Source organism: Lepus europaeus, chromosome 1, assembly GCF_033115175.1.
Source record: "Lepus europaeus isolate LE1 chromosome 1, mLepTim1.pri, whole genome shotgun sequence".
Lineage (NCBI taxonomy): Eukaryota > Metazoa > Chordata > Mammalia > Lagomorpha > Leporidae > Lepus > Lepus europaeus.
In genome coordinates, this window is record NC_084827.1 from 75,984,844 (window position 1) to 76,004,467 (window position 19,624).

The window sequence follows — 19,624 nt, forward strand, 5'->3', positions numbered from 1 at the left end:
AGACACAATTCTTAGAATAATATTCCCTTCCTCCCTCCTTCCTCACTCTCCCTCCCGCTGTCCCTCTCTCTTGTTTTTAAGTTTTTGAGATAACATCTTTTTAATATATTATTATTATTATGTTATTTATATAACAGTAAAAAGGCTTAATGCTTCAACAAATAAGAAGTTTAACAACTAAATTATACAACCCCTTAACAGTTATTAGGAACCATGCAATTCCATTAAAGTATTAAATGTTGATCATTTTTATTTGAATGGCAACCAACCACAAGTACCTTATGTGGATTATAGGCCGATATTATCCCATAAAATGGGAAGTGAGATCATTTTCTTTTGTACTGCCATGGAAAGTGGCTGGAAAATAAGTCATTATTCTCTGATTTTGTGTTTCCTTTAGTGTAGCCATAGTTAGCCTTTTAAAAAAAATATTTATTTATTTATTTGAAAGTCAGAGTTACACAGAGACAGCAGGAGAAGGAGCTAGAGAGAGAGAGAGGTCTTCCATCTGGTTCACTCCCCAGATGGCTGCAATGGCCAGAGCTGCGCCGATTGGAAGCCAGGAGCCAGGAGCTTCTTCCGGGTCTCCTACGTGGGTGCAGGGGCCCAAGGACTTGGGTCATCTTCTTCTGCCTTCCCAGGCCATAGCAGAGAGCTGGATAGGAATTGGAGCAGCCGGGTCTTGAACCGGCGCCCGTATGGGATGCTGGCGCTTCCGCCGGTCCGTTCTGTCTTTGTCCAGGAGGACGGCATCAACCCGGAGCGCAACGTCATGGTGGGCGACCGCCTGGACCCGGACATCCTGCTGGGCGCCACGGTTTCAAGGTTTTGGAATGATCTTTACCCGGTGTCTAGGAAATTCAAGGTCTTTATTGTACCAGTGTCTCCCTCCAGGTTGTATGGTATTGCAGAGAGACCGTGGTGGTTTTTATCCTGTCTTTTCTACAGGATTGGGCTCAATTCAATAAAAACCGAAGCCTGGCAATACATTCCTACAAAGCCCATTTAATTCCATGCGCGGACGAATTCCTCCACTTTCAGGGTTTCAGTGAGGAGAACAGGGCGGCACTGTCTTTCCTCCCTCTGTCCTTCATCGCGTAGTGGCTCTCAGTACTGCCCCCTTCAGTCGTGTCTCGGAAAGTAGTCACATTTTTTCCACAATATGGAGGCCCACAAGCCTAAGAAGACTACAATTCCCGTCATGCCTCACGGCAGGCGCCTCCAAACGTGCCGTAGCGGTTACTCATCCTTCCAAGGCCTCCTTCCACTTCCTGGTCTGCGGGACCTGAGGTTCTAGCGGGAGCGCGCACGCACCGACTCGCCCACGAAACAAGGCACTGGGGCCCTGAGCCGGCGGCGACGTGTGGCGTCACGTGGTACGGGGCGGTCCCCACACGCGCGCGCCTGCGCACGTCGCAGTGGGCGGCCGACGGGCGTGCGCGCTAGTGCGGAGCCCGAGCCGGAGGCGGGGGCCGGACCAGCCGGCGCTGCGGGGGCTGAGGGGCCGCGGGGCCCGAGGAAGCGGTTGGGCGGAGCCAGCTCCGGGACCGCGGCGACTACACCCCGACCGAGCGCCAGGGCCCGACCGGAGCGATGTTGTGGTTCCAGGGCGCCATTCCGGCCGCCATCGCGTCGGCTAAGAGGAGCGGCGCGGTCTTCGTGGTGTTCGTGGCAGGTGAAGGGGGCGGGGGCCCGAGGTGCGGCCGGGACAGGCTCTGCGGCCTGCCTTCACCCTCTCGTTAGCTCAGCCGCCGGTCTGCCGCCCTCGAGACGCGGGCACCTCTCGGCTCTGCGCCCGACAGCCCCGCGCCCAGGGTCGGCGGCAGCTTCCCCCCGCCGGGTGCCCCGCAGCGGGCGTGCAGACGCCCAGCGCCAGGCTCCTGCAGGCCGCAGGCGCCTCAGCCTTGCCTTCTTGTGCGGAAGGGCACGGGCGGCCCGCCCGGGACTGCTCAGCGCCTCTCGGGGCTGTCTGGGAGGCGGCGGGCCTGGCAGCCAGGCCGGAGGCCTCGGCCGGGCTTGGGCGCCCTCCTGCGTGCGGCGGGCGCGCCCCCGGCGGACCCTGGCGCCCCTCCCCGGCCCGAGCACCTTCCTCGGATGCCTGAACGCCCGTTGATTCCTCCTCCGTGGGTGGGGGAGGGACGGACCATTAGGCGAGCAGTTGGGCTGCTAATTGGCTGTGGGCTGTCAGGGAGAAAGCTGTGTCATCGGTTGAGCAACAAAGAGGAACCACCTGATGGTCACGGTTGCCGGCGTTGGTGTGCTTCTGACATGTAAACTTTACGGCGGCTTTATAGGGGCGTTTTTTTTTGTTTTTTGTTTTTTTTTTAACGGCAGTATTGAGAGAGGCTGTCTAATGTGGGATACTCTGCTCCAAGTGGAATTTTTTTCGTCCCCCTGACGGTCTAAAAGTAGTAGACATAAAGTCTTCGGTTCTTCTGTTTTCCTAGCCCAAAGTCCACATAGTTTTGAGAACATTTACGAACTCATTTACCCTGAGCTGCTCTCGATGATTTTGCCCCACGTTTTGCTGTTTTATTTTTGAAATTTGTACAGATTTAAGAAGGCTTCCTCTATGGCTTTCTTTGACTGCTGTTAATGTAAAATGTATTTCTTCAGTTATTTGTGTTTGATAGTGGCTTAGAATTCATTTCACGACTTTGAATAGTTCTATAACTTGATACACTGCAATGAAAACCAAGTTGCTGAAATATTTTACATTAATGTTTTATTAAATTTTTGGCTGCATGCTGTTTCTGAGAAAAGCTTGAGTAGTTTGTCCTCTGAGGGGAAAAGAAGTGGATTAAAAATGAAGTTAAATGACATTATGCTTTTTAAAAGTGTAGTAATGAGTTGATGATCCTTTAAATTGTATTGTTCACATAAAATCCCAATTGATCTTCGTGATAGGTAGAGCAGATTTTATTATCCCCAAGTGGAAATGATTTGCACCGAAAAGAAATTACATCTTAAATTTGATTTACATTACATTTTTTAACAGCTTCAGCAAAAGTGTCTTTTTGTTTTTCAGGAAAAAAACTAAACACTTAAATAGTCTGTTTATGTAGTAATTTAAGTTGATCAGGAAATCTAGGATTTTGGTAATTTTTTTTAAAAGATTTTATTTATTTATTTGAAAGGCAGAGTTAGAGATCTGCCATCTGCTGGTTGACTCCCCAAATGGCCACAACTGCCTGGGCTGGGCCAGGCTGAAGCCAGAAGCCAGAAGCCAGGAGCTTCTTCCTGGCCTCCCATGTCGGGGCAGTGGCCCAAGCACTTGGGCCATCTTCTACTGCTTTCTCAGGCCATAGCAGAGAGCTGGATCAGAAGTGGAGCAGCCAGGACTTGAACTGGCACCAATATGGGATGCGGGCACTGCTGATGGTGGCTTTACCTACTATGCCATAGTGCTGGCCCCATGACTATGAAATATTTGCCGAATACTACTAGCTATCTAACAAAGGAATCTGTCCCTAGACCTGTTCCCGAAAACAGCTTTTACAGTTTAAGCTAGTTAATCCCCAACAGTAAGTAGGATTAGTGTCGTTCTAGGAATGTGTACACTGGGCTCATGAAACTAATGCTTACAGATTGCTTGAAGCTTTGCTCATTACTTTCCTTCCTTCCTTCCTTTTTTAAAAGATTTATTTATTTACTTGAATGGAAGAGTTAGAGCTAGGGAAAGACAGATATCTTCCATCCACTGGTTCACTCTTTACATGGCCACAGTGGCCAGGGCTGGTCTGGTCTGAAGCCAGAAGCTTCATCTGGGTCTCATGTGAATGCAGGTACCCAGCTATTTGGGCCGTCTTTCCCTGCTTTGCCCATAACTTTGAAGAATATAGCCAGAACATCACTTTTTTTTTTTTTTTAAGATTTATTTATTTGAAAAGTCAGTGGGAAAGAGATCTTCCATCTCTCCCCAGATGGCTATGACAGCCCTAGTCCGGGCCAGGCCAAAGGCAGGACCTTCTTCTGGGACTCCCATGTGGGTAGCAGGTACCTAAGCACTTGGGCCATCTTCTGCTTTTCCCAGGCTATTAGTAAGGAGTTGCATCCACAGTGCAGATGCCGGCATTGCAGGCAGTGGCTTTATCCACTGTGCCACAATGCTGGTTCCCAACATGATTTTCTTAGATATGAGACCTCAATAATAATTTACCAACTCATTGGTGAATTAAAAATATATTTTATAGCTGGAAAAAGTGGCCTGAAGGCTATACTTACTGTTGGACTATTCAAATGTGAAGCATTTTAGGCAAAAGTTATTGTTATTTATTTTTAAGATTTATTTATTTCAAAGGCAGAGTGACAGAGTAAGGGAGAAACAGATATCTTCCATCTGCTGGTTCATTTCCCAAATGTCCTCAACAGCCAGATTTTGCCAGGTCCAAGCCAGTAGCTGGCTCTCCCACATAGTGGCAGGATCCCAAGTACTTGAACCATCCTCTGAAGGGGAGCAACTGGGACCTAAACCAACACTCCAGTATGGAATTTTTTTTTTTTTTTTTTTTTTTTTTGACAGGCAGAGAGGATAGTGAGAGAGAGAGACAGAGAGAAAGGTCTTCCTTTTTGCTGTTGGTTCACCCTCCAATGGCCGCTGCGGCCAGCGCATCGCGCTGATCCGAAGCCAGGAGCCAGGTGCTTCTCCTGGTCTCCCATGTGGGTGCAGGGCTCAAGCACTTGGGCCATCCTCCTCTGCCTTCCTGGGCCATAGCAGAGAGCTGGCCTGGAAGAGGGGCAACCGGGATAGAATCCGGCGCCCCAACCAGGACTAGAACCCTGTGTGCCGGCGCTGCAAGGTGGAGGATTAGCCTGTTAAGCCACGGTGCCGGCCTCCAGTATGGAATTTAATATGGGATGCCATCCTGGGAAGCAGCCACTTAACTGTTGGCACCACAACACTGGCCTCTGTGCTTGTTCTCTGTAAATTCCTTCACTGGATACTGCTGATAGCACCAAGGATGACTGTTTTCTCCAGAAATGTTAGGCCTGCCTACCCAACTTCAGAGCATAGTTGATAATTTGGTTAAAAATAAACTATAAAGATAATGAAGTTGACAATCATTCTACTTAGTATTAAGTACTAAGATCTCATCGAGGTGAGTGTTCAGCTTTCTACCTCACCTGGTCAAGCAGCTGTTCTCCCTGGGCTGAGCCATGGATAGACTGATCATGGGAGTGACATTTGGGAACTCAGCCGCAGATACAGCATAGTTGAGGGGGTGAAAAGCACCAGCTTCACAAGCAGGTCGCAGTCCCAGCCGCTCACATAACTGTCTCCACTCGGATCCTTCACAGGCCTGAGACTCAAAAGATTACTGCCCAAAACTTTTTTTTCTCTCACTGTTCTCTGCAAGTGGCACCACCACACATCTAGTTAGATAAACCGTAATTCTGGAGTCACCGTTGACTCTTCAGTCTTGTCTTGTGCTTCCTATTGTTGATTGCATTCCGCCATCACACAGATCTTTCCCTCACACAAATTCATTCTGCTTGGTGAACTTTTCTAGCTGCTCTTTGTGTGGCTTAGCTCTTTCATCCTTCATGACTTATCTTAAATGTCATATCAGAGAGGACTTCCTGACTGTTGTAAAGACATACCTCTTATTCTTTCATAGTTTTTTTATTTTTCATAAATTTTGCCACTATTTATAGTTGCTTGTTCAATTTTTTTGTAGTTTTTTTTTTTTTTTTTAATGTCCCATTGAGGGCAGACAGTGTCTCATTGTTTTGTATTTAGTATCTAGCCCAATGCCTAGAACAAAATAAATGTGAAATCCAATAGTGGATATATAAAAGAATGGATGAAAAGGATTCCTCACTCTTCACAGCCTTAAATGTTTATAGTAGAAGTGTTCCCATATAGATTAATAACTGATTCACTTACTTGGAATTTTATAGTGTTCTCACCACATGGTGTCTGAAGATACATTCAGAATGACCTCACTTGCAAATGACAGTTTTCCTTCATTCTGTCTCTTCAACAGCTGGGAGACTACTAATGGGGAATTCATATTTAGTCTTGATCTGTGGATGCATTCTAGTTCTGTTTTTCAGTGGCCAGATTTCTCAGACCTGGATTCCTGGATCTTATCTCGCATAAAGTATATTCAACTTAATAGTCAAGTATTGTAGGAAATTTAGCCTACCAGGTGTGTGGCAGGTACTTAATGTATGCTAGATTCTGTTGTAGGAATTGAAGTCTTTATCACTAGATAAAATGGAAAACAATCCTTAACCTTGTAGAAGCTTCATTGATGTTGAGGGAGACAGACAATAATAGTAACAGACAATAGTAATAATAACGGACAGTAGTATAATAGAAGGTATGAGTAGTACAGAAAACAAGAGCAGGAGGTAAGGGAGTTTTGGGAGTGTCTAAAAGGTATAGTTTTGTCTTTTTTTTTTGACAGGCAGAGTGGATAGTGAGAGAGAGAGACAGAGAGAAAGGTCTTCCTTTTTGCTGTTGGTTCACCCTCCAATGGCTGCTGCGGCCGGCGCATCGTGCTGATCTGAAGCCAGAAGCCAGGTGCTTCTGGTCTCCCATGCGGGTGCAGGGCCCAAGCACTTGGGCCATCCTCCACTGCACTCCCTGGCCACAGCAGAGAGCTGGCCTGGAAGAGGGGCAACCGGGATAGAATCCGGCGCCCCAACCGGGACTAGAACCCGGTGTGCTGGCGCTGCAAGGCGGAGGATTAGCCTGTTAAGCCACAGCGCCGGCCAAAGGTACAGTTTTAAAGTAGGTGGTTATGGAAAGCGTTACTGAGAGGGTATTATCTGAGCAAATATTTAAGGGCATTGAGAGTAAAACATACAGATATTTTGGGGAAGAACATTCCAGATGGAGGAAACATCTAATACAAAGACTTTATTTTTAAAAATATTTTGTTTTATTATTTATTTGAAAGACAGAGTTACAGAGAGAGGTAGAGACAGAAAAAGGTTTTCCATCCACTGGTTCACTCCCCAGATGGCAGCAATGGCCAGAGCTGCACCTATCCGAAGCCAGGAGCCAGGAGCTTCCTCCGTCTCCTACGCGGGTGCAGGGGCCCAAGGACCTGGGCCATCTACTGCTATCCGAGGCACAGCAGAGAGCTGGATCAGAAGAGGAGCAGCCGGGACTAGAACTGGCGCCTATGTGGGATGTCGGCGCTTCAGGCCAGGGCATGAACCCGCTGTGCCACAGCGCCAGCCCCTAATACAAAGACTTTAAAGCTGGATTCTCTTTGGTAGTTTAGGAATAGAGAGGAATAACAAGAAAGTAAAAGGAGGTTAGAGAGGTGATCCGTTGCCTGATGTGTATGGCCTCCTGAACTTTTGCTTTGAGGAATCAGGGAGCCGCTGTAAGATTTTGAGCAAGGGGTTCATATGATTTTTTTTTTTTTTCTAAAGGATGTTGCTATGTCAAAACACTCAGCTGGGATACTATTTAGGTGGTATTTTAGTCATTTAGGTGAGATCTGATAGTTTGGATCAGGGTGGTAGCAGTGGAAAATGTGCCAAGAAATCGTTACATTCTTAATGTATTTTGGAGATAGAATCAACTGAAATCAAGGATAACTAAGGTTTTTTTAGTCTGAGAACTGAAAAGAATGGAGTTATTGTAAACAGATAACTGAGATGGGAAAGCAAAGTATATACTAAATTGAGGAAGGAAGGGGCTGGTGTTGTGGTACATGACATCCCGTGTGGGTGCTGATTCACATCCCCACTGCTCCACTTTGATCCAGCTCCCCACTAAGGGCCTGGGAAAAGCAGCAGAAGATGGCCATTTGATTGAGCCCCTGCTACCTGGTGTGAAACTCCTGGCTTTGGCCTGGCTCAGCCCTGGCAGTTGTGCCATCTGGGGAGTGAACCAGCAGATGGGAGATCTCTGTTTCTTCCTTCTCTGAAAGGCGTCTGTTGATGCCTTGCTGATGATCTGAAAAGGCAGAGTTACAGAGAGGCAGGGAGAGAAGGAGGGAGGGAGAGCGAGAGAGAGAGGTCTTCTATCCGTTGATTCACTCCCCAAATGTCTGCAATGATTGGAGCTGGACCAATCAGGAGCCAGGACCTTCCTCCGGGTCTCCCCTGTGGGTGCAGGTGCCCAAGGACTTGGGCCATCTTCTGCTTTCCCAGGTTATAGCAGAGAGCTGGATCAGAAGTGGAGCAGCTGGGACTTGAACTGGTGCCCATATGGGAGTGCCAGCACAGCAGACTGGGGCTTTAACTTGCTGAGCCACAACACCTGCCCCAATAAGTAAATCTTTTTTTAAAAGATTTATTTTATTGATTTGAAAGAATTACAGAGAGAGGTAGAGACAGAGAGAGGTTTTCCATCCGTTGGTCAGAGGTCTTCCATCCGCTCGTCAGCAGAGAGCTGGGTTGGAAGAGGAGCAGCTGGGACTAGAACTGGTGCCAATATGGGATGCCAGCACCTCAGGCCAGGGCTTTAACCCACTGTGCCACAGCACTGGCCCCACCCAATAAGTAAATCTTTAAAAAATAAATTAAGGAAGGAAGGAAGGTGCATATAGGACAAAACACCTTATAAAAGAGCAGGTAAATGTTTCATTTCTTGAAGATTTATTTATTTGAAAGGTAGAGTGACAGAGAGGAACTGACAGAGGTAGAGATCTTCTGTCCATCCCCAAATACCTACAAATACTGGGCCAACCCTGGCTGAAGTCAGGGGTCAAGAACTTCAGCTGGCTTGCACAAATAAGCTGGATTGGAAGCATGGAGTAGCCAGGACTCAAACTGGTACTTTGGTAGAAGATGTAGGCACCCCAGGTGGTAGATTAATCTGTGCTACAGTACCTGTCTCTGATCTTATTTATTTATTTTTTTTAAGATTTATTTATTTGAAGGAGTTATAGAGAGTTAGAGACACACACAGAGAGTGGTCTTTTATCTGCCAGTTCATTCCCCAAATGGCTGCAATGGCCAGAGCTGAGCCAATCTGAAGCCAGGAGCCAGGAGCTTCTTCTGGGTCTCCCATGTGGGTGCAGGGGCCCAAGTACTTGGGCTTTCCTCTACTGCTTTTCCATGTGCATTATTAGGGAGCTGGATTGGAAGTGAGCAACCAGGACCAGAACCGGTGCCCAAATGGAATGCCAGCACTACAGGCCAGGGCTTTAACCTGTTGTGCCACAGCACTGGCCCCATCTGATCTCATTTTTTAAAAAGCAAAAGCAAAAGTGGTCTGAAACCACCCACATGGGAGACCCAGAAGAAGCTCCTGGCTCCGGATTGGCGCAGCTCTGGCCATTGCGGCCATCTAAGGAGTGAACCATCGGATGGAAGACCTCTCTCTCTCTCTCTACCTCTCTTTGACTCTTTCAAATAAATAAAAAATAAATCTTAAAAAAAAAAAAAAAAAAAAAAAGGCCGGCACCATGGCTTAACAGGCTAATCCTCCGCCTTGCAGCGCCGGCACACAGGGTTCTAGTCCCGGTTGGGGTGCTGGATTCTATCCCGGTTGCCCCTCTTCCAGGCCAGCTCTCTGCTATGGCCCGGGAAGGCAGTGGAGGATGGCCCAAGTGCTTGGGCCCTGCACCCGCATGGGAGACCAGGAGAAGCACCTGGCTCCTGGCTTCGGATCAGCACGATGCGCCGGCTGCAGCGGCCATTGGAGGGTGAACCAACAGCAAAAAGGAAGACCTTTCTCTCTGTCTCTCTCTCTCGCTATCCACTCAGCCTGTCAAAGAAAAAAAAAAAGAAAATCTGTACATTAACAAAGATTGTTCATATCTGAGAGAGCACTTAGGTGTGCTAACCTCAGAAATACTTTTCAGTGACTTAGTCAAGTTTCCCTCTGCCCACATATAAAAGTCTAGACATTATAGGTTTACACTGGAATCAATGTTGTAATAGAATCTTTACAACATTTTTAATGCTGTAGAGCAACAGTATATGAAATAAGCATATATTAAGCGAACAGCTTGATGGCTTTTTACATGCAGATATACCTGTATATCTGTCATGCAGATCAAGATACATAGCATTTCAGCACCCCTGAAAATATGCTCTTTACCAGTCATTAACATTGCTCTCCTCCATCAAGGTAGCCACTAGGCTCAGTTCTTCTACCATAGATTGATTAGTTTTGATCAAAATGAATTGTATAGTAAGCATACCTACAGTAAAGGTAAGTCCAAAACTGAAAACAGAACTATACCTGCATTTATCTTCCTTGGACATAAAGGGTATTGTACTTTTATTTCCTAAAATTATATATATATGAAAGCCAAAATAGAAACTATATGTTTCTTCCCATAAATTCTTATAGTTATAACGTTTCTGTTAATATGATAATAGATAATTTGTTGTAATTTAAAATAATTTGGGTGCCTTTCAGAATTTATGTGTTATTATCTAACTGGTATTTTTTATTATATGAAAAATGTGCAGTCACATTGCAATTTTAGAAAATTCAGTTTTTCAAACTGGTAGAAAATAGTATTTATGGGATTATATTTTATATTTTATTTTTATTTAGTTCAAGTTTATGGGGAAGAGAATTTGCAGTCAGCAGATCCTAGCCTTATGAATCCTTGAAATGTTTTACAGGTGATGATGAGCAGTCTACACAGATGGCTGCAAGTTGGGAAGATGAGAAAGTGACAGAAGCATCTTCAAACAGTTTTGTTGCTATTAAAATTGATACCAAAAGGTTTGCATATGTTTTAACACTAACGACTTTGTATTGTATAATCATGGTCTTTGGTTGTGACTTACAGCGGTGTTCTTGGCCTATAGTGATGTTGATGTTTATTTGTGGATATGTAAGGTGTATTGGGAATTTAACTCCTGAATTCCATTTTCATCATTATATCTTGCTGAAAGAATTTCATGTTTTCCTAGTCTACCTTAAATGCAACATGCACCAGGGATACAATAATAGTTTATGTAATCTCTAGCTTCCAAGAACTTAGAATAACTAAGTTCTGAGTTCAGTTAAATAGCTAAATCATACATTTTATATCTCTGAAAGTGAGTGAATATATGTTTATTCTTTTGGGTCCTGTTTTAATGAATACAGTCATTTAATTTGGTGGGAATGAGGATATTTATAGGTCCCTCATAGTAGCTGATATTCACAAGTCTGTTTATTTCTCCATTCTTGCTCTTCACTTTTTTATGTTATTATTTTCATTATATTTGGAAAGCAGAATGGCATAGAGAGTTTCTCCATCTACTGGTTCATTCCCTGTATGCCTGCAAACCAGCAGCCCAGAATTTGATCTGGGTCTCTCATGAGGAAGGCAGGGACCCAAGTACTTGAGCCATCATCTGCTGCCTTCCCAGGATGCATTCACAGAAATCTAGTTTGGAAGCAGAGCTGGATCTCAAACCAGATGCTTCTGTATGGGATGCAGGCATCTCAAGTGCATCTTAACTGCTTCCCCAAATGCCTATCCCCGTCTTCACCTTTCTTTCTTTCTTTTTTTTTTTTTAAAGATTTATTTTAGAGAGCTGAGAGAGAGAGAAGTCTTCATCTGCCAGTTCACTCCCCAAGTGGATGCAAAGGCCTGAGCTGAGCCAATCCAGAGCCAGGAGCTGCTTCTGGGTCTCCCATGTTGGGGCAGGGGCCCATGTACTTGGGCAGTCCTCCGCTGTTCTCCCAGGTGCATTAGCAGGGAGCTGGTTCGGAAATAAAGCAGCTCGGATTCAAGAACCAGCACCCTTATGGGATGCTGGCCCTGCAGGCCAGGGCTTTTAATGTGCTGCGCCATAGCACCAGCCCCCATATCTCCACCTTTTAAAAACATTTTTATTATAGGAAATTCCAAACATGATTGGAAATAATAGTGTGATTAGTTGCATGTGTTTGTCAACTAGCTTTGATAAATTATAAGCTCTTGATCAAACTTACTTCATCTATACTCTCACTCATTTCTACCATTCCCATGTAATCCTTTTTTTTTTTTTTTTTAATTTATTTATTTGAGAGGCAGAGAGAGAGAGAGGTTTTCCATCTGCTGATTTACCCCCCAGATGGCCACAATGGCCAGAGCTGTGCCAATCCGGAGCCAGGAGCTTCCTCTGGGTCTTCCATGTGGGTACAGGGGCCCTAGGACTTTGGGCTATCTTCTACTGCTTTCCCAGGCCACAGCAGAGAGCTGGATCGGAAATGGAGCATCTGGGACTCTAACCTGCGCCCATATGGGGTGTCGGCACTTCTGGCAGTGGCTTTACCCGCTACGCCACTGCCCCATCCCTGCATGTATATATTTTTTAAAGTTTTGTTTATTTGAAAGGCAGAGCAACAAGAGAGAGAGAGACGAGGGGAGGCAGATAGAGAAGAATTGTCCATCTTTTGGTTCACTTCCCAAACTCCCTCAGGAACTAAGCTGGGCTAGGTTGAAGCTAGGAGTCAGGAACTCCCTCTGGGTCTCCCATATGGGTAGTGGGAACTGAAGTACTTGAGCCATCTGCTGCTGCTTCCTGGATGCATTAGAAGGAAGCTGGATCAGAAGTACAGAGTAGCTCATACACAGACCAGGTATTCTGATATGGAGTGTGGGCATCCTCAAGCACTGGCTTAACCTGTTGTACCACAACATGTGTCGCTGTTTTTTTGATTGCACTCCTGTTAGTGACATTTAGTTTATTCTGATTTTGGTTTGGTTGTGGGTTTTTTTCCCCCATATCTCTTAAGACTACCTCATATCTCTTCTATCAGAAGGCATATATTCCCTGTCTCTTTATGATATTCGTAGCCTTTGGTGATCACTGTCAGTGGATGTTAAGATGTAGTGGGTTAAACTACCACTTGGCTTGCCCACATCCCATATTGGAGTGCTGGTTTGAGTCCTGGCTACTTTGCTTCTGATCTAGATTTCTGCTCATGTGCCTGGGAAGCAGCAGGTGATGGCTCAAGTGCTTGAGTCCCTGCCACCCACATGGGAGACCTAGATAGAGTTCCTGGCTTCTGGCTTCAGCCTGGCCTAGCCCTAGCTGTTTGTATTTGGGGAGAGAATCAGTGTATGGATGGTCTCTGTCTTTGTCTGTCTCTGCCTTTCAAATAAGTGTATTTTTTTTAAAAGAATAAATATTCAGAAATTTACCTGTAAGCTTGTAAAATAAACTTTTTACTTAAAATTTTTCCAAAATAACAAAATTGTTATAAAGCAAATCATAGTATATATGCCTCACAAGTTAGTGAACTGTGTATTTATTGAGCTGTAGTGTGTTTTTTAAAAAAATAGAATCTGTTAATTTTAAAAAAAAAATGTATTTATTTATTTGAAAGGCAGAGTCAGAAAGAGGGAGAGAGAGATCTTCATCCACTGGTTCATTCCTCAAATGGTCACAGTAGCTGGGGCTGGTCCAGGCCACAGCCAGGAGCCAGGAGGTCAGGATCTTCTTCGTGGTCTTCTGTGTAGATTTAGGGGCCCAGACACTTGGACCATCTTCCACTGCTTTCCCAGGTGTACCAGCAGGGAGCTGAATCAAAAGTGGAGCAGCTGGGACTTGAACCTCTACCCATATGAGTTGCTGATGCTGCAGGCTGTGCTTAACTCACAGTACCAGCCCCAGAATCTGTCAATTTAAGTGTACCATATAATTTTGTTTATATTGTATCCTCTGGTTCACTCCCCAGTGGCTGCAATGGCCAGGGCTGGGCCAGGCTGCAGCTTCGAGCTGAGAACCCCATTCAGATCTCTCATGTGGGTGCAGGGGCCCAAGCATTTGGGCCATCCTTTGCTGCTTTCCTAGGCAAATTTGCAGGGAGCGGAGCTAGATCAGAATTGGAACAGCTGAGACTCAAAACTGGCACCCATATGGGATGCTACTTTTGCAGATGGCAGTTTAACCTGCTTTGCCATAGTGCTGGCCCCAGTACAGTAAATTTTATAAAGACAACTTAGTATTTGGAAAACAGTGCATTCATGTAGTGATTTTCTGTTTGATTTTTGTTTTACAGTGAAGCCTGCCTGCAATTTTCACAAATCTGTATCCTTTAAATGAAGAATTGGTTATTTGTGTGTGTATGTTTGTGTGTGTGTGTATGTGTATGTATGTGTATTTACTGCTTATTTGCCTTCTGGTTAATTCATTAAATATATTATTCATTTTCATTTAGGAAGTCATGTATTCTTGTTAACAGAAGCTTCATATTACTAATTGTCCTGAGATGATATAGGTCATGACAGAATTGGGATTTTTTTTTTTTTTTTTTTTTTTTTTGACAGGCAGAGTGGATAGTGAGAGAGAGAGAGACAGAGAGAAAGGTCTTCCTTTTTGCCGTTGGTTCACTCTCCAATGGCCGCTGCGGCCGGCGCATCGTGCTGATCCGAAGCCAGGAGCCAGGTGCTTCTCCTGGTCTCCCATGCGGGTGCAGGGCCCAAGCACTTGGGCCATCCTCCACTGCCTTCCCGGGCCATAGCAGAGAGCTGGCCTGGAAGAGGGGCAACCGGGATAGAATCCGGTGCCCCAACCGGGACTAGAACCCGGTGTGCTGGCGCTGCAAGGTGGAGGATTAGCCTGTTAAGGCACAGCGCCGGCCAGAATTGGGAATTTTTTTAATGAATATCTAATAAGCAATATTCTGGAACAGTTTGGTTAGAATGTTAGAAGTAAACGGCAAGAGGCAGCTGGTAGCAGGATGTTACGATAAAGGAGATAAAGTTACGATAGAGGAGAATGTAGTAGATGTTCTTCACTCAAGTGTGCTGTACAAATCACATGTAGACTACAAGCATAACGTTGGGGTAGCTGGAGTTATTTTATAAACATATTAACAGATTATTTGGGAAATTCACAAGTATAATTTGTTTTTCTTTGTTATCCATATTGTTTCATAATTTTTCCTTCTGTTTCACTTGAATTGTTAAACTTAATTAAACTGTGCAGACCCAGTAGTATGTGTTCCATCCAGTTTTTTTATTGGAGACAGTGGAATTCCCTTGGAAGTAATAGCAGGAAGTGTTTCTGCAGATGAGCTGGTTATGAGAATTCACAAAGTCCGACAGGTGAGAAGGAACAGACTACTGCTTTCATAAATAAGTGAAAATGGAATAGCAGGAATTCAGTGGTATTTTTGGAGCCTGTCTGTATATTCTTGAATGTGCTATGCTGTTAAATGGTAGTAAGGACCATTTTCCTGAACTGAAAGTAGCATTATGAAGTTACAGATACCTATACCTAATAGAAGGTAGTTCATTAAATTTGTAGAAAATAGAAATAAAGATGAGTTTATTTTGTTGCAAAAACATTTGGAATTTATGAAATTTTTTAAGCCTCTCTTATACCTGAGTGATCTCTTACTCTCTATCACCCCCCTGCCCTAGCTTCTTAATGACATCATCATTGTTTTGTTGCAAGAGAGAGTTGCTGTTGACATGCCTTAAGGAATTTACACTCAATAATTTCTTATTTCTATCCACTTTGAGTCAGTGGCTAATATAACTTTATTACTTTTTGTTTGAATTCTGATTTGAAGGGAAATTAGTACTGTGTTTAAAAGAATCTTTTTTACACTGTAGACAGTTTCAGTTAAATTCCATGGTAAGATTATGTCATATTACACATTTTAGATTAATCTACTAATTTGAGTTTAGTACTTCTTATATAGGATATAAATGGACTTAACTCTTACTTAGATCTCTTTTGCAATGGTAGGTATAGATTCTTACCTGTTAATTAAATTGCAATTTGTTTTTCTCTAGATGCATTCACTAAAAGGTGAAACGTCAGTGGCTAACAGCAGCCAGTCAGAAAACTCAGTCTTTGCTCCATCTGCCTCTTTTGAACCTAATAACACTTCTGAAAACTCTCAGTCCAGAAATGTAGAGCTTTGTGCGACATTGTCCACTTCTGATGCAAAGTCGGATACTGCAGCAGGTAAGTTTCAATACACCTTTTTGGATATAAGAGAAATATTCCCAGGGGGCGAGTTTAGCATAGCTGTTAAGATGCTGTTTGGGATGCTTGCTTCCCATATGGGAGAGCCTGGGTTGGAGTTCAGCTATGCTTCTGATTCCAGCTTCCTGCTATTGAGCGCCTTGGGAAGAGGTAGGTGATGACTTAAAAACTTGGTTTGGGCACCTGGCTTTGGCCTGTTTGAGCCCTGGCTATTGTGGATTTTGAAGCAGTGGATGGAAAATCACTGTCTCTGTCCCTGTCTCTGTTTATTTGCCTTTCTCTCTCTCGCTTTTCTCTCTCTCTCTTTTTTTTTTTTTGAAGATTTATTTTATTTATTTGAAAGACAGAGTTACATAGAGAGATAGAGACAGAGTTCTTCCATCCTCTGGTTCACTCCCCAGATGGCCACAACAGCCAGAACCACGCCAATCCGAAGCCAGGAGCCAGGTGCTTCTTCCAGGTCTCTCACACGGGTGTAGGGGCCCAAGGACTTGGGCCATCCTCCACTGCTTTCCCAGGCCATAGCAGAGTGTTGGATTGGAAGAGGAGCAGCCGGGACACGAACCAGCACCCGTATGTGATGCCAGTGCTTCAGGCCAGGGCTTTAACCTGCTGTGCTACAGCACAGGCACACCTCCCCCCCCCCCCCCCCCCCCGCCGCCTTTTTTTTAATTAATTAATTTATTTGAAAGAGTTACACAGAGAGGAGAGGCAGAGAGAGAAAGGTCTTCCATCCGCTGGTTCACTCCCCAGATGGCCGCAACAGCCAGAGCTGTGCCAATCAGGAGCCAGGAGCTTCTTCCGGGTTTCCCACACGGGTGCAGGGGCCCAAAGACTTGGGCCATCTTCCACTGCTTTCCCAGGCCATAGCAGAGAGCTGGATCAGAAGTGGAGCAGCCAGTACTTGAACTGGCGCCCATATGGGATGCTGGCACTGTAGGCGGCGGCCCCACCCACAATGCCACAGAGCCAGCCCCTTCCTTTCTCTTAAAATATAAATAAAGAAAAATTTCTAAAAGTGAAAGAAGGCCTTTAATGTGTGTGTGTGTGTGTATATATATGTGTGTGTATATATATTTAAAAATATATATATTTGTGTTTAAAGATTTAAAGATTTGATTATTTGACAGATTTATGTATTTATTAAATATTTAATTTTTTATTTGAAAGACAGAGTTACAGAAAGAGAAGAAATGACAGATTTTCCATTTACTAGTTCACTCCCCATATGGCTGCAATGGCAGGGCCTGGCAGGCCAAAGCCAGGAGCTTCATCTGGGTCTCCCACAAGGGTGGCAGAAGCCCAAGCACCTGGGCCATTCTGTGCTACTTTCCCAGGTGGCAATAGCAGGGAGCTGTATCAGAAATAGAGCAACTGGGACTGAACTGGTGCCCACATGGGATGCCAGCATTCCAGGTGGTGTCTTTACCTGCTGTGTCAACAATGCTCGTCTCAAATTAATATTCTTAAAAATATTTGGGGGGGCCGGTGCCATGGCGCACTAGGTTAATCCTCCACCTGTGGCGTCAGCATCACATATGGGTGACAATTCTAGTTCTGGCCGCTCTTCTTCCACAGCTCTCTGCTGTGGCCTGGGATAGCAGTGGAAGATGGCCCAAGTGCTTGGGTCCCTGCACCCACACGGAGACTGGGAAGAAGCTCTTGGCTTCTGGCTTTGGATCGGCTCAGCTCCGGCTGTTGTGGCCATTTGGAGAGTGAACCAATGGAAGGAAGACCTTTCTCTCTCTCTCTCTCACTGTCTGTAACTCTACCTGTCAAATAACTAAATAAAATCTTTAAAAAATTTTGGGAGCCAGCACTGTGGCATCCCATAAGGGTACCAGTTCATGTCCCAGCTGCTCTATTTCCAATTCTGCTCCCTGCTATTGCTGCCTGGGAAAGTAGTGGAGGGTGGCACATTAGCAGGGAGCTGAATCAGAAGTGGAGCAGCCAGGTCTCTAACCAGCACCCATATGGGATGCCAGCGGCTCTACCTGCTGTGCCACAACGCTGGCCCCTATATATTTGTGGTTTTTTTTCCCTCAAATTTGTCTAGCCTAAAATTTTAAAGATTGTCTTAAATAGATGTGTGTGTCATTTTAAAGTTTTATTTATTAATTCAGAATACAGAGTGAAGGAGAAAGAGGATTATTAGAAGTATTACCTTCTGTCTCTCAGGGTGTGCATCTTCAATAATCTGGAATCAAGAGTAGATCCGGGACTTAAATCCAGGCACTCTGATATGGGTTGTGGGTATCCCAAGTAGTGTCAAAACAGCTAGGCCAAATGCTTGCCTCAAGATAAAAATGTAAAAAAAGCCCATATAAAAAGCCCACAATTCCACAGCTAAAAGCTAGATAGTTTTCTAGTTAATTCCTTTTAACCTCAGTTATCTAGACAGTATTTATGATGTTTTTCATTTTGTTTGAATTATAGTCCAGTATATTGCTGTTGGTTGTTTGGACTTTTAATATATAGATTCCTATTCTTACTGGTAGTTTTTCTTGCAGTACGAAGGTTGCCACATCCTTATGGTATTATGTAAATATTTTTCTTTCGTCTTATTTTCCCTAAGTTGACAATTAAAGCTACAGGTTTGATCAGATTCAGCTTTATTAGCTATTCTTTCTTGGCAAACTGTTACTTGAAATATACATAGGTAAATATAAATATTTCCATCAGGAGATACATTGTGCCTAATAATCCAACTGACTTTTTAAATTTCTTGTAATAAATTTTCATTATGTTTGTATTTTATTTGGTTTTAGTTTATTGGATTTTTTTTTTTTCATTTTAGAACTTTGTTTTCAGTAATTAGCAGTTAAATAGGAAGACTAGTAAGCTATTTCACCCATTTTTTGGATTACCCATAAAGTTACAAATATGTAGTCTGCACCTTTGAGTCATTTATAAATACCAGAGACAAAACTCTGGCATATAATTGGGAATCTTCCTCTGACATCTGTTTGTTTCTCTTTTATCATGATTCACAGATGCATTTAAATTTGCTTTTATCCATACTTTTTTTCCTAGCTTGTCTAGGAGATGTCTGTAAAAGTTTTGTTAAATTTGTTGCTGATACCAAATACATTATGTCCTTAGGCATTCATTTTATTTACTAAAGAAATTTGGTTAATTTCCTTCTTAACACACACTGGCTTCCAGAGGTTATCATTTATTCAGGGTTGCATTCAGTGCTGTGCTGGTACATGTTTAACAAAAAGCTCTATTGCAGCTAATATATGTAGTATTTGCTAATTTGCTAGGATTGAGTATTTCCACTATGGCTGTTTTCAAGCTACCACCCTGGATGCAAACATAGGAATACATGTGTTTCATTGGCTCAACTTAATACTAATGATTTCTACTACTGCTATGATAACTAAAGCATTTACTATGTGCCAGTCTTAGTAATGTTTTAAGCATTTTACTTTTATTGTTTTTCTGATAACAACTATATGAGATTTTTTTAAAAGACTTATTTATTTGAAAGAGAGGAGAGACAGATATTCCATCCGCTGGTTTACTCCCCAGATGGATGTAATAGCTGGGACTGTCACAGGCCAAAGCCAGGAACCAGGAGTTTCTTCTGGGTCTCCCGTGTGGGTGGTAGGGGCCCAAGGACTTGGACCATCCTTTGCTGCTTTCCCAGGCACATTAGCAGGGAGCTGGATTGGAAGCCCAGCAGCAGGGACTCAGAACTGGCACCCACATGGGATGCTGGCACTGCAGACAACAGTTTAACCTGCTATGTCACAGAGCTGGCCCCAAG

The 19,624-nt window shown here is 44.1% G+C and overlaps 1 protein-coding gene across 1 annotated transcript in view; it reads left to right on the plus strand.

Moving 5' to 3' along the window:
- The first annotated feature begins 1,484 nt into the window (after positions 1-1,484).
- The window catches only part of UBXN4 (UBX domain protein 4), a 41,862-nt gene continuing 23,722 nt past the window's right edge, over positions 1,485-19,624 (plus strand). The window contains exons 1-5 of the mRNA XM_062186157.1: positions 1,485-1,675; positions 10,552-10,654; positions 13,913-13,941; positions 14,842-14,960; positions 15,657-15,831. Of these exons, the coding sequence (XP_062042141.1) occupies positions 1,594-1,675; positions 10,552-10,654; positions 13,913-13,941; positions 14,842-14,960; positions 15,657-15,831 (508 nt within the window). The 5' untranslated portion in view covers positions 1,485-1,593. The remainder of the gene's footprint in view (positions 1,676-10,551; positions 10,655-13,912; positions 13,942-14,841; positions 14,961-15,656; positions 15,832-19,624) is intronic.